The sequence below is a fragment of the Acinonyx jubatus genome, chromosome C2 (assembly GCF_027475565.1).
Source record: "Acinonyx jubatus isolate Ajub_Pintada_27869175 chromosome C2, VMU_Ajub_asm_v1.0, whole genome shotgun sequence".
Taxonomy (NCBI): domain Eukaryota; kingdom Metazoa; phylum Chordata; class Mammalia; order Carnivora; family Felidae; genus Acinonyx; species Acinonyx jubatus.
In genome coordinates, this window is record NC_069384.1 from 124,486,178 (window position 1) to 124,500,743 (window position 14,566).

The following is a 14,566-nucleotide window of genomic DNA, read 5'->3' on the forward strand; positions in this document are numbered from 1 at the left end:
TGTTTGGATTCAGTTATGTCTCTTTCTTGCCTAATTGTCTCTAGTCTCTTTTTTGCTAGGACATATAGTGGTACATTTTTAAAGCTTTGGTGAAAATGGTCATTACTGTTTTCTTCCTGATTTTAGGGGGAAAGCTTTTATTTTAGTCTTTCACCTTTGAATATGAAGCCACCTATATATTTTTCTTTTAAAAAAATTTTTTTTAATGTTTTTATTTATTTTGGAAAGAGAGAGAGAGCATGAGTGGGGGAGGAGCAGAGAGAGAGGGAGACACGGAATCCAAAGCAGGCTCCAGGTTCTGAGCTGCCAGCACAGAGCTCGATGCGGGGCTCAGACTCACAAACTCTGAGATCATGACCTGAGCGGAAGTCAGACGCTCAACCGACTCAGCCACCCAGGCACCCCCCCTATATATTTTTCATAAGTGCCCTTTATCATATTAAGAAAGTTCCCTTTTTAGTTTTTAAAATACTTTTATCATGGAAGAGTGTTTCGGCTTTTTGGTTTCCCTTGGGATTTTGCCAGATACTTTCTGTCATAATTTGAGATGATCATATAGTTCATTTTTCTTTCTTTCTATTGATGTGTTAAATCCACCGAGTTTTCTAAGTTGAACCACTCTTGCATTCCTGGAATAAATCACACTTGCCCATGATATATTTTACATTTAATTTGTAGTTGTATTCTGTTTGCTTGTCTCCCCACCCCCACCCTGCCCCAGAATTTTTACATCAGTATAATCTGTTCAGATTTTCTATTTTTTGTTGAGCCAGTTTTGGCAGTTTGTGTGTTTCTAGGAATTTGTCCATTTAATAATAGGTTGTGTAATTTGTTGGTATAAAACTGTCCATTCTAGTAATTTTTTTTATTTCTATAAGGTTGATAGCAATATTCCTACCTTCATTTGTGATTATAGTTATTTACATCTTGTCTTTGGTATTTAAAGTCTTTCAGATTTGTTGATCATTTCAAAGAACCAGTTTTATCTCATTAATTATCTCTTATTTTTCTAGTCTCCATTTTGTTTATTTGTTTTAATTTTTATTATTTCTTTTTCTAGCCTTTAGGTTTAGCTTGCTCTTCTTTTCCTCGTTTCTTCAACTGAGTTAGGTTACTGAATTGAAATTTTTTTTAAAAAAGCACATGTTTACACCTAATATTTCCCTCAGAGCACTGCTTTTGCATCTCCTATTTTGACATTGAGACTTTCTGTGGCCTAATTAGCTATCCTGGAGAATGTTTATTTGTACTTGAGAAGAGTATGTATTCTCTTTTGGGGTTGAGTGTTATATATATATTTGTTAGGTCCGGTGGGTTAATGGTGCTGTTCAAGTTCTCTGTTTCCTCATTGATCTAATTCTGTGTTTTATTAAAAGTAGTGTATTGAAATCACCATTATTATAGTACTATTTCTCCCTCCAGTTCTGTGTTTCTTATATTTTGGAACTGTGCTGTTTGGTGTAAATGTATGTTCATGATTGTAATATCTTTCTGATGAATTCTGCCCATTTATGTTGTTCTTTGTCTCTCATAAAAAGTTTGGACTTAAAATTTATTTTGTCTCATATTGGCACAACCACTCCAGCTTTTCTTTTGTTTAGTCTTTGAATAGAACATTAAAAAAAACTTTGTTTTAATATTTATTTTTAAGAGCCTGAGACAGAGCACCAGCTGGGAAGGGGCAGAGAGAGAGAGAGGGAGACACAGAATCTGAAGCAGGCTCCAGGCTCTGAGCTGTCAGCACAGAGCCCAACGCAGGGCTCGAACTCATAAACTGCAAGATCATGACCTGAGCCCAAATCAGATGCTTAACCAACTGAGCCACCCAGGCGCCCCTAGAATATATATTTTTTGCATGTTCTTATTTTCAATTTCTTTGTGTATCCAAGTCTAAAATGAATCTGTTGTAAACAGCATGTAATTGGATCAATTTTTAAAAATCCATATTATGCTGTTCTGTCTCTTAATGCTGATGAGTTTGATATGTTAACCTTAAAAGTAAAACTGTCAGTTATTTTACCAGCAAAAGTTAGAGGTTTATTTGGGAATAACAGAGAATTGCAATCTGAGACAAGAAGTTATGGCAAAACTATACGGAAGTTGAGAAAACAAAGGAAAGGAGTTGGAGATAGTGGGAGGGCTGTTAAAAACTCCATTGGTGTAAACTCAGAGTTCTAAGTATAATGGCTTCTTATTGGCTGAGTTGTGAGTGTCTCTGATTGGCTAGTCTGTTGCAGGTGGAGGAAGAAACTTTCCATTCTGCTAAGATAGTAAAGTAGTAATGCGATGTCCATCTCTTCTTGCTGGATCTGCAATTAATTTTGGGTACTGGTTGTGAGAGTGTTCTTTTTTGCTGGGCTCCCAAAACCATTCTAAATGATATTTCCTTTTTAAAAACTTTTTAAATGTTTATTTTTGACAAAGAGCACAAGTTGGGGAGGGGCAGAGCGCTAGGGGGACAAAGGATCTGAAGCCAGCTCTATGCGGACAGCAGAGACCTCTATTTGGGAGTTGAACTCAGGAACTGTGAGATAATCACCTGAGCGGAAGTCGGACCATTAACCGACTGAGCCACCCAGGTGCCGCTCCAGTGTTGTTTCCTTTTATTAATTTCACAAATATATTTAAAGTGATCACTGGTAAGAAAGGATTTTTGCTGTTTTACTGTTTGTATTCTATGTCTTACATCTTCTTTGTTGCTCAGTTTATCCAAAACTGCTGTCTTTTGTGTTAGATCTTTTCCTAGTATACCATTTTCATTTTCTCTATATTTTAAAAGTACTTTTTTAGTAATTATCCTGGTAATCATAATTAACATTCCAAATTTATACACCAGTAGTTTGAATTGAAAGTAGCTTAGCTTTAATAGCTTGTAAATTTCTGATACTATCTCTATCCCTTTTCCTTATGTTATTGTTATAAATTATATCTTAAAATTTTTTTGAATTCACATATCATTAACATACTGTGTATATTAGTTTCAAGTGTACGATATAGTAATTCAGTATTCCCTACATTTTTAGTGCTTATCGTGATAAGGATACATTTAATCCCCTTCACCTATTTTATCCACCCCAACTCACCTTCCCTTTGGTAACCATTACTTCTGTAGTTTAGAGTGTACATTTTTGGTTTGTTGCTTTTTTTTCTTTGCTTGTTTGTTTTGTTTCTTAAATTTCCACATATGAGTGGAATCATACGGTATTTGTCTTTCTCTGAGTGACTTATGTCACTTAGCATTATACTCTCTAGGTCTATTCATGTTGTAGCAAATGGCAAGATTTCATTCCTTTTTATGGCTCAATACTTGATTATGCATATCACCTATACTTCATGCATTTATTTACTGGTGGATACTTGGGCTACTTCCATAATTCAGCTATTGTAAATAATGCCACAATAAATGTAGAAGTGCACATATCCTTTTGAAATAGCGTTCCCATATTCTTTGGATACATATGCATTAGTGGAATTTCTGGATCATGTGGTAGTTTCATTTTTTATTTTTTGTGGAACCTCCATACTGTTTTCTATAGTAGCTGCACCAGTTTGCATTCCCACCAACAGTGTATGAGGGTTTCTTTTTCTCCACATCTTCATCAACACTTGTTTCTTTGTGTTTTTGAGTTTAACCATTTTAGGAGGTGTGAAGTGATATCTCATTGTGGTTTTGAAATGCATTTCTCTGACAATGAGTGATGTTGAGCCATCATTTCATGTGTCTTTTGGCCCTTCTCATGTCTTCTTTGGAGAAATGTTTGTTCATCTATTCTGTCCATTTTTAATTGGATTATTTGAGACTAAGTTCTTTATATATCTTGGGTGTTGAGTTGTCTAAGTTCTTTATATATCTTGGGTGCTAACCCTTTAACAAATATGTCACTTGAAAATATCCTCTCACATTCAATAAGAGGTCTTTTAGTCTGTCACTGTGCAGAAGCTTTTTATTTCAATATAGTCCCAATAAGTTTATTTTTGCTTTTATTTCCCTTGCCTCAGGTGACATATCTAGGAAAATGTTGTTACAGCTGGTATCAGAGAAATTACTGCCTGTCTTTCTCTTCTAGGATATTTTTAAATTTCAGGCCTCACATTTGGGTCCTTAATCTTTGAGTTTATTTTTGTGTATGGTATAAGAAAGTGGTCAAGTTTCATTCTTTTGCATGTAGCTGTCCAGTTTTCCCAAAAGTATAAACGATATCTTTATACATGTGTGTCCAACAACATAGTAGTTATATAGTTATTGTCTTAAAAGTTTGTCTTTTAAATCCTACAGGAAACAAAAATATAAGTTACAGGCAAAAAATATTTTCTTCTGTAAATATTTTTTTCTGCATTTTCTTCTGTAGTTACTTTTGCCAGTATTTTTTTTTTAAATTTTTTTTGTTTAACGTTTATTTATTTTTGGGACAGAGAGAGACAGAGCATGAACGGGGGAGGGGCAGAGAGAGAGGGAGACACAGCATCGGAAGCAGGCTCCAGGCTCTGAGCCATCAGCCCAGAGCCCGACACGGGGCTCGAACTCACGAACCGCGAGATCGTGACCTGAGCCGAAGTCGGACGCTCAACCGACTGAGCCACCCAGGCGCCCCATTAGTATTCTTTAATCTTTGTATGGCTTCAAGTTATTGTGGGTTTATTGTCTGTTAAGGACTTCTTTACCATTTCTTGTATGGTAGGTGAGTTCTACCAACAAGTCTCCTCCATTTTTGTTTTTCTAGGAATGTCTTAAGTTTTTCCATTTTTGTGTGATAGTTTGTTGGATATAGAATTTTTGTTTGCGGGACATCTGGGTGGCGCAGTTGGTTGAGCATCTGACTTTGGCTCACGTCACAATCTCGTGGTTTGTAAGTTCGAGCTCCACATCGGGCTTGCTGCTGTCAGTGAAGAGCCTGCTTTGGATCCTCTGTCCCCCTCTCTCTGCCCCTCATCAGCTGCTACTCCCTCAAAAATAAATAAACATTAAAACAAATTTTTTTTGTATGGCAGTTTTTTCCCGACAATTTAGATATGCCATCCTACTGCCTTCTACCTTGCATAGTTTTTGATGAGAAGTTGGCTGTTATTCTTAATGAGGATTAGTTAGTTGTATGTTATGGGTCATTTCTGTTTTACTTCTTTCAGTGTTTTCTCATTGTCTTTGGCTTTCATTATTTGATTGTAATTTGTATCTGTGAATCTCTTTTGAGTTTGTCCTATCTAGAGTTGTTTGACCTTCTTGAATTTGTAGATTTTTGTTTGTATAAAAATTGGAAAGTTTTTCATCGGCACGTTTTCAGATAGTCTATATTCTTCTGATAGTTTGTCCTCTGAAAGTCTAAGCCTAAGTTTTGTTTTACTCAAAGATGATTTCTGTCAACCTCTTTTCCTATTAATGGGCCGTATTTTTTTTTCTTTGTATGCCTTGTGATTGTTCATGTTAAAAACTGGACATTTTCAGGGTGCCTGGGTGGCGCAGTTGGTTAAGTATCTGACTCTTGACCTCAGCTCAGATCATGATCTCGTGTGTTCATGAGTTTGAGCCCCGTGTCAGGCTGTGCACTGATGGTGCGGAGCCTGCTTGGGATTCTGTGTCTCCTTCTCTTTGCCCCTTCCCTGCTTGTGCATGGTCTTTCTTTCTCTCAAAAAAAAATTTTTTTTTTCAGTATCGTAATATGATAACTCTAGACACTAGATTCTCTCCTTTTCCCTGAGGTTTATTGCCTCTTGAGGGCTACAGCCATGTGTGTAGTGACTTTTCTAAAGTATTGTTTTCAATTACTGTACTCATTGTCATGTATGGTTAATGAAATTTTATAATATCCATAGGCAGCAGTTAACTTACAGATATTTTGAGCCAATGGGAATCAAAAGGAAGAAAAGCAGTCTTTTGGTCTTGGCTATTTATCTGTAGCTGAGGTATTCCTTCAAAGGTTAGCCAGGTTGCTTACTGCTCTGCCTTAGTCTTCACTTTGTGCTTGCACAGAACCCAAAGATTAGCTAGAGTTGCAAGCCTGTGTCCTCTCATGTCTTCTGCAAATATGCTTCTGGCCCTGGGCATGTATGTAGCACTTTGGGTTTCTTGGTATATGTGATTAACTCTTTAAAGCCCTTGATCCCCAGAATATCTTCTTCCTTAGCCTCCTTATTCTGAAGCTTTTCAGATTGTCTGCTCTTTGTCACATCCACTGTCTCTTGCCTCACCTGTTTGTAGTGTATGATTTCAGCTTCCTTGGAAAGATGGTAGTCCAGAATCCCTTCAAAACACACAACCACAGTTTTTTAGAACAAGATCCATGTTCTTATTTTTGCTACCAGAAAGATGCACCAGGAAATTGGTCTGTCATCCCTATGGATACTGTTGATTGTGGGGGAGGGGAGTTGGTAGAAAAACAAAATTCTACAGTGCTTTCTTTAAAAAAAACAAAAACGATTTTGAGAGAGAAAGCACACATGCATGAATGCTCAAGCAGGGGAGGGGCATAGAAAGAGGGAGAGAGAGAGAATTCCAAGCAGGCTTTCTGCTGTTAGCACAGATCCCGATGCAGGGCTTGGTCTAACGAACCATGAGATATGATCTGAGCTGATAATCAAGAGTCAGACGCTTAGCTGACTGAGCTACTCAGATGCCCGCACAGTGCTTTTCCTTACCACATTTTAGCAGGCTCTTTGTTAGGTCCTCTTTTCTCTGTTATAATTTGTTTTAAATTTCAGATGTCTGTAAAATTTGATTTTGTCAGTTTCACAAACCTAAGACTTGCTTTACTGGAAGGGCTGGTTCATGGAGCTTTCTACTCCTTCGTTTTCCATGAGATCAGTCTGTCCTTTGAATTTGCAAAGACTGTCACCGAGTATATAAATCAAATGTTTATTTTTTTCTCTCAGCACTTCAAAGATGTCCTTCCACTGACTTTCAGCTTATATAGTTTTCAACAAAAAGTCTGATAAAATTCTTATTTTTGTGTTTCAGTGTGTGAGAAAACCTATTTCTTTGCTTCCTTTTTTCCTAAAGTTTATTTTTATTAGAGAGAGAGAGATAGGGAGTATGCAGGGGAGGGGCAGAGAGAGAGAGAGGGAGAAAGAATCTCAAGCAGGCTCTGCTCTGTAAGTGCAGAGCCTGACATGAGGCTTGAACTCACAAATCGTGAGATCATGACCTGAGCTGAAGTCGAGTCAGACGCTTAACTGAGTAAATCACCCAGGTGTCCCTTTAACTTCCTTTTTGTTTCCTTAACCTTTGGTTTTTAGCAGTATATATATTTTATAGTATTTTTTCTAATTGGGAATTCCCTGATCCTGTATTTGTGTTTCAGTATCTTACATTATTTTGAGAAAGTTCTCTTCTATTATTTCTTTTACCCTGTACTTTCTTTCTCTTGGAGTTCCAGTTTTATATACTTACGTGATTCCCTTGATACTGTGTCATGGTCTGTCTTGAATGCTCTGTTTTCTCCCACTTTCCCTGCCCCCTTTTTTTTCCCCCCTTAATAGACTTTATTTTTTAGAGAAGTTTTATGTTAACAGCAGAATTGAACAGATGGTAGAGAGATTTCTCTTATACCCTAGTTCTCACATGGATCAAGCCTCTCTGACTTTCAGGTTTTCACACCAGACTGGTACATCTGTTACAATCAATGAACCTACATTGACATGTCATTATCATCCAAAGTTCATAGCTTACATTAGGTGCACTTTGGGTGTTATATATTCTATGGGTTTTGATAAACGTATAAAAATTACATGCAGCCACCTTAATGGTGTCATACAAAATAGTTTCACTGCCCTAGAAGTCCTTTGTATCTGCCTATTTATTCCCTATGTACTTTTTACTTCTGGCAACCACTCATCATTTTATCATTTCCACAGTTTTGTCTTTTCCAGAATGCCATGTTGTTGGAATTATGCAGTATGTAAATCTTTCATATTGGCTTCTTTCACTTAGTAATAAGCATTTGAACGTTCTCCATGTCTTTTCAAGGCTTGCTAGCTCATTTCTTTTTAGTGCCAAATAATATTCCATTTTCTAACTGTACCACAGTTTGTTTATCCATTCACCTCCTGATGAACATCTTGGTTGCTTCCATGTTTGGACAACTTTAAATAAAGCTGCTATAAATATCTTTGTGTAAGCTTTTGTGTGGACATAAGTTTTTAATTTATTTGATAAATATCAATGACTGTGTTTGATAGTACTGATTGATATAGTCTAAATATTCTAGCATATTCATTTCACTTTAAAATAATTTTCTTTTTCAAAGGATTTAAATATATTTTTTCCCTAAGAGGAAATACGGATAACCAGTGGGTACATGAAAAGGTGCTGAATATCACTAATCATCAGAGTAATGCAAATCAAAACTACAATGAAATATCACCTCACAGCTGTTAGGATATCTCTTATCAAAAAGACAGGAGGTTAATAGTGGTGAGGTGGAGGAAAGGGAACCTTTTATACTGCTAATGAGAATGTAAACTAACACAGTTTCTATGGGAAACAGTGTGGAGGTTCTGTGAATAATTAAAACTACCATATGATCTAACAGTCTTACTTCTGAGTGTATTTCTAAAGGAAATGGAATTATTATCCTGACGTATCTGTACTCAAGTGTTCATAGCAACATTACAGTAGCCACTGTATGGAAAACCTGTTTGTTGATGAATGAATAAAGAAAACCTGGTACATTATTTGTGTATAGGAACAGTATTCAGTCTTAAAGGAAATCCTGTCATTTGTGACAACATGGATGGACTTAGAGGCATTATGCTAAGTGAAAGAAGTGAGAGAAAGACAAATGTCACATGGCGTCACATATACAAGTTGATTTCATAGAAACAGAGTAGAAATGTCATTGCCAGGGGTTAGGGGGTGGGGGAGGTAGTAAGAGGTTGGTGAAAGGGTACAGCTTTCAGTTATAGATGAATATGGTCTGAAGTCTAATGTGTAACATTACCTTGTGTAATATGGTAATATATAGTTGATAACACTGAAGTGTATAATCAAAATTTGCTAAGAGAGTAGAATTTAAATGTTTTTACACATAAAAGGTCAGTATGTGAGGTGATAGATATGTTGATTAACTTGATGGGGGGGGTAGAAGACCTTCACAATGTGTACGTATATCAAATCATCACATGTGGTTTAAATATCATACAATTTTATTTGTCAATTATACCTCCATAAAATTGGAAATAAAATAATTGTCTTGTTTTTTTTTTTAATTAACAGGATTGACTTTGAAGTTATTTAAAAAGTTTGAGTTGTACAGCACTTGATTCTTTTGCTACATTGTGGAAAGACCTCTTCAGCAATGATTACTTCAGAGTTACCAGTATTACAGTAAGTATTATACTTTTCCTCTATTTAAAAAAAATACATGACACTTTTGTACATGAAATACTTCTGTCATCACATCAAATAGGTTCTCTCATGGTTGAGCAATACGTCTGAAGTCAAACAGCAGTTAGACTGTACAATTACCATATCCATCCAGGGCTCTTACTATTGTTATAGGAGTATTTTTGTGGTATTGAGCAAAGAAGAGGTTACTCTTCTTCTCAGGGGTCAGCACACTGTGATCCATGGACCAAATCTGGCATGCTGCCTATTTTTATAAATAAAGTGTTACTGGTACAGAACCATGCTCATTCCTTTACACATTGTTTGACAGCTTTAGTGCTACAAGTTGTGATAGAGAATGAATTGCCTGCAAAGTGTAAATATTTTGTTGGACCATTTACAATAGTTTATAAACTCCTATATCCTACGGTTTCTCCAACACATACCCTCCCACCTCTCCCCACCTTATTTTCCCTGAGATTCAGATCATTGGACCATTCTGGCTGCCAGAAGTAATATTAAGGATATACCAAGTTGGCATTTCTGATGGCATCTCATTAGATTTGTTGGAGTTGTAGGACAGATCTAGAATTGGGTCTTATTTTGTTTTCTTTGGGAAATATGATCAATGTAGTAGCAGATACTTTTCCTTTTAGAGGTTTCATCAAGATACAAATTAGGAGTCTGCATACTGTGATCCTGTATGAGAACAGTGGTTTAGATACAATGAAAGTGATCAACAGTTTGTTTATTTATAATTTTTAATGCCCCTGTTCATTTATATACCTCTTTCCCCAAGAGATTGTAGGCACCTTTTAATTGGTTTCCTGGCCTTGTGTTTTTCCTCCAGGTATCTAAGACAAAAAAGGCTGTCTAGATTTCTTTACTGCTTGGAAAGCCATCAATACCTATCCTCCTTCTTTCTCCCAAATATAGGAGATTAAATTTAAGCCCTTTCTAATTACTTAACTCCTGTGTCTTTATTACTCCCTAACTTAAATGTATTACCAAGTTTGGAGGTCCTCACATAGTATTTTCTTTCTTCTTTAAAATCTTTGTCCTGCCTGCAGTGCGTACTCACCTGTGCTCTTACCTGGCCAACCCACTAATCCTGTAAGTCTTAGCTGATGTATTATGCCACCAGAAAAGCTTTTTTTCCCTCTCAAAGTTGGGGTAGGTTTCCTTTTGTGCTCCTGTAATGTTCTTTGCTTTTTCTTCCAGCACCATACTTAACCTAATGTTTTATAACTCTTGTTGTTTCTGCCTGAACTGCACCTTTTCATCTTGTTAATTTTTTTTGTTTTTTGAGAGAGAGAGAGAGAGAGAAAGAGAGAGAGAGAGTGCGTGGGTGGGGAAGGGGCAGAGTGAGAGGGAGAGAATCCTAGGCAGGTTTCATGCCTAGCACAGAGCCCAGTGTGGAGCTTAATATCAAGACCATGAGATCATGACCTGAGCCAGAATCAAGAGTCAAACACTTAAATGACTGAGCCACCCAGGTGCCCCCACTTTTTTATCTCATACTATTGTATATTAGGCAGGCCCTTAGTTAGTATCTCTGATTAAATATGGCACAGAGATTGTATTTCAATAACTGTTGTATTTAAAGAGAAATTGTATTGACACAGTGGTATTTCACCTTGTTTTTTGTGTGTAACTGATTTTTTTTCATAGAATGAAAACCTGTATTATGATTATGGGTAGTGGATAGTGGTGATCTGTGAGGTGGGTGAATGAACTTTGCTTTCAGTCCGTCAGTGGGAGATAGTACTCTTGGTCGAGTTGAGATCTGAGAAACATTTATTGAGGCCATAAAGTTTTCTAAGGATTTTGACATATTTTAGCAACATATATAATCTTGTTTAATCCATCCAGCCAGCAGTGTCATGTTTGCTTTGTAAGTGAAAGGAAATATGTCTCTTAGTATTTGTAAACTTGAGTTTCTATCATTTGTAAAGTGAAGACAGTTTATTAGAAACTGATCTCTACAGTCTCCTCAAAAACAAACAAAAATATTTTGATCCGGCAATTCCTAATGTTTATTTCAAGAATGATTTTTCTGGGGCAGTTAAGCGTCTGACTCTTGACTTCAGCTTGGGTCATGATCTCACAGTTTGTGAGATTGAGCCCCCATATTGGGCTCCATACTCACAGCATGGAGCCTACTTGACATCCTCTCTCTCCCTCTCTCTCTCTGCCCCTCCCCTGCTCATGCTCTCTTTCTCTCAGAATAAATAACATTTAGAATGATTTTTAATGTAGACATGAGAAAGGTAATTCCAGTGAATGACCTTGTTATTTCTTGTTTCACTTAGATATTATTATCACTGATAAATTTGTGACCTTAGTGCTATTTACTATTAAGCATTGTCAAATATTATCAGTTACCATATATTTTTATATTCTACTACATAATACAGTTCTTGGAAGTATGTTAAGTTCTGGAGGAGAAAGCATATAGTAGAGATTCAGTCCATACTGTCATGAAGCTTGTATAATAAATATATGTTAATGAAATAATCGCAGATATATAGAGCTGCTATTATGGGTGCTAGGAAGTTAAATTAGAGAATTTTGTGAGAATTTTACCACATGCCTTCATTTAGTGTTCTTTTCTCTGGAAAAGACAGTTGAGCTTAACTCTGAACTGAAGGAACACTGTGGGGGAAGAAGAAGGAATAATGGTGTTAATTCCAGACTGAAGGAATATGGTATGTACAGAGACCTTGAGTTAGGAGGAATCATGGTATATTTGATAAAGTGAAATAAAACTGTACTTTTTCTTTTTTCAGGGTTGGTGATAGAGAGTGGCATGAGATTAAGGCTTAGGAGCAGAGTGGGGCTGTATCGTACAGGGACTTGCTTAAATGATGGCAAGAATTTTGAGTTTTTCTTCTTAGGAGCAGTAGGAAGTCACTGTCGGATTTTAAGCATGGAAGAGATGCATGGGAGAGATTCAGAAAATCACCCTTCATGCAGTATAGTGATTATTTGGGAGGGGCAAGAATAGAAGCAAGGACACCTATTAGGAGGATATTGTAGTATGCAGGCCAGATATGTTGATAACTTGAACTGAAGTGATTACAGTGCAAATAGAGATAGACAGAATTTAGAGAGTTTTAGGGGATAAAAATTCATTCTTAGAAGATTTCATCTGATTTTTTCTTTCTTTTAATTTATGTCTATAAATGCGAACATTAGAGATTGGCAGGGTTTTTGTAGGCTTTTATAGCAGTTAGTCAAAGTTTGAGTTTGCCTACCCTTGATCAAGTATTCTTTGTCTATCCTAGAGAGAAATTTGTTACTGTGTAATAAGAGGTAGTGTACAAAGACAGTTGTTTTAGTTCTGTAATACTGTAAAGCTAGAGACAATCTAAGTGCTCATTGACAGGAAAGTAATTAAATAAATTTCACATATATTATGGGATACTATTCAGAAATTCTGTGTATTTGTATGAAGATTCCTGTTAATAAAAAATTTAAGGGGCACCTGGGTGGCTCAGTCAGTTGAGTGTTGGATTGCTGATTACAGCTCAGGTCATGATCCTGGAGTCTTGGGATTGAGCCCCGTGTCAGACTCCACAAACATAGAGCCTGCTTAAGATTCTCTCTCTCTCGCTCTTACTGTCTCTCTCTTTCTCCCTGTGCCCTCTTCTCCACTGTGCATGCATGTTCTCTCTCAAATATTAAAAAAAAAAAAAAAAATTAGGTCTTGATCTAAACCATCAGTAATGTTAGTCTGCACATTGAGATTCAGAGTTAGGGTGTGGTGATGTGAAACTCGTATATTCTCTCTATTGCTTGAAATTAAAAAATATGTATCATATATTCTAATAAACATGCATACACATGTGTATACTAATTGGAATGTAGTAGTTATTTGTTGGTAATAGTCATCACTTTTTAAACTCACTGCAGTTGTCAGAATTAGAAAATAAGTTGTACCTTACTCTTCTATGAGTAACGTGTAGTGCTCAAGGATAAATTATTTTCACTAATGAGTCACATATTCTATGGTGGAACAAACCTGTTCCTGTAGTTGCTTAGTGATTGCAAGCATCAAAAGCACTAGTAGATTCTATCCACACAAGATAAATAGAAAACATAATATTTGCATTCTAGTGTCCTGACATGGAGATAGAGAATTCAGGTTTACCTTGAGATCTAAGTGGACTGTGGTGCTTACTAGGTGTATGACTATGGACAAGATTATCATGTTTTCAGATCTTTCATTTATTTTTGTAATTGATACAGTTGTGTTTTCTTACAAGGTTTTTGTGCATGTTTATTCTAGATCATGTATAGAAACAAGCACACAGTACATATATGTAAACATAAACTATTTGGTGCATATTGAGGAAAAAGCAGTATGACTTATTGTTTGTTTGTTTTTTTTTTTAATTTATTTATTTTGAGAGAGAGAGAGAGAGAGAGAGAGCCAGAACCTGTGCACATGTGACTGGGGGAGGGACAGAGATAATGGGACAAAGACAGAATCTCAAGCAGGATCTATGCTATCATCGCAGACCAATATGGGGCTCGATCCCATGAATCAGGACATTTTGACCTGAGCCTAAAGCAAGAGTTGGATGCTCAACTCATTGAACCACCCAAGTATCCCTGATTTATTACTCTTTAGTAGAGATGAGTAAGATCAGCTAGATCAGGAATCAACTACTGCTAATTGTGCAGACACCTGCCTTTATGAATACTAAAGATTTTATTTTCAGAAAGAGAGAGAGCGTGAGCAGGGGAGAGGGGTGGTGGGGGTGGAGAGAGAGAGAGAGAGAGAAAGAAAGAGAAAGAAAGAGAAGGAGAATGAGAAAGAGAATGTATCTTAAGTAGGTTCCATTCTCAGCACAGAGCCTGATGTGGGACTCAATCTCACAACCCTGGGATCATGACCTGAGCTGAAATCAAGAGTCGGATGCTTAACTGACTGAGTCACCCAGGTGCCCCTATTTATAATTTTATGTTTATTTTTAAAAAGTTTTTCAAAAACTTCCATTCCAGTATAATTAACATACATTGTTATATTAGTTTCAGGTATAAAATATAATATTCACTGCTTTTGTGAATCCTTTGATTTTTATAGGCCTTATTTTTACTGCTTCCTACATTTCTTACTCTTGCTTACTCTTGCTTTAGGGTATTTCCTTTCCATTCAGAGAGTTTCTGGAAAACTCTTTAGTTCTCCTTTTATTTTGAATGATGGCCTTCCTGGATAGAATAATTCTTGGTTGCAGGTTTTTT

The 14,566-nt window shown here is 36.4% G+C and overlaps 1 protein-coding gene across 2 annotated transcripts in view; it reads left to right on the top strand.

Moving 5' to 3' along the window:
* Positions 1–14,566, top strand: part of STAG1 (stromal antigen 1) — a 394,549-nt gene that overhangs the window by 104,231 nt on the left and 275,752 nt on the right. For both annotated transcript variants that reach the window (XM_027061785.2, XM_053221416.1), the window contains one exon: positions 9,206–9,316. In XM_027061785.2, the coding sequence (XP_026917586.1) occupies positions 9,288–9,316 (29 nt within the window). In that variant the 5' untranslated portion in view covers positions 9,206–9,287. Of the gene's footprint in view, positions 1–9,205; positions 9,317–14,566 lie in introns of those variants that run through there.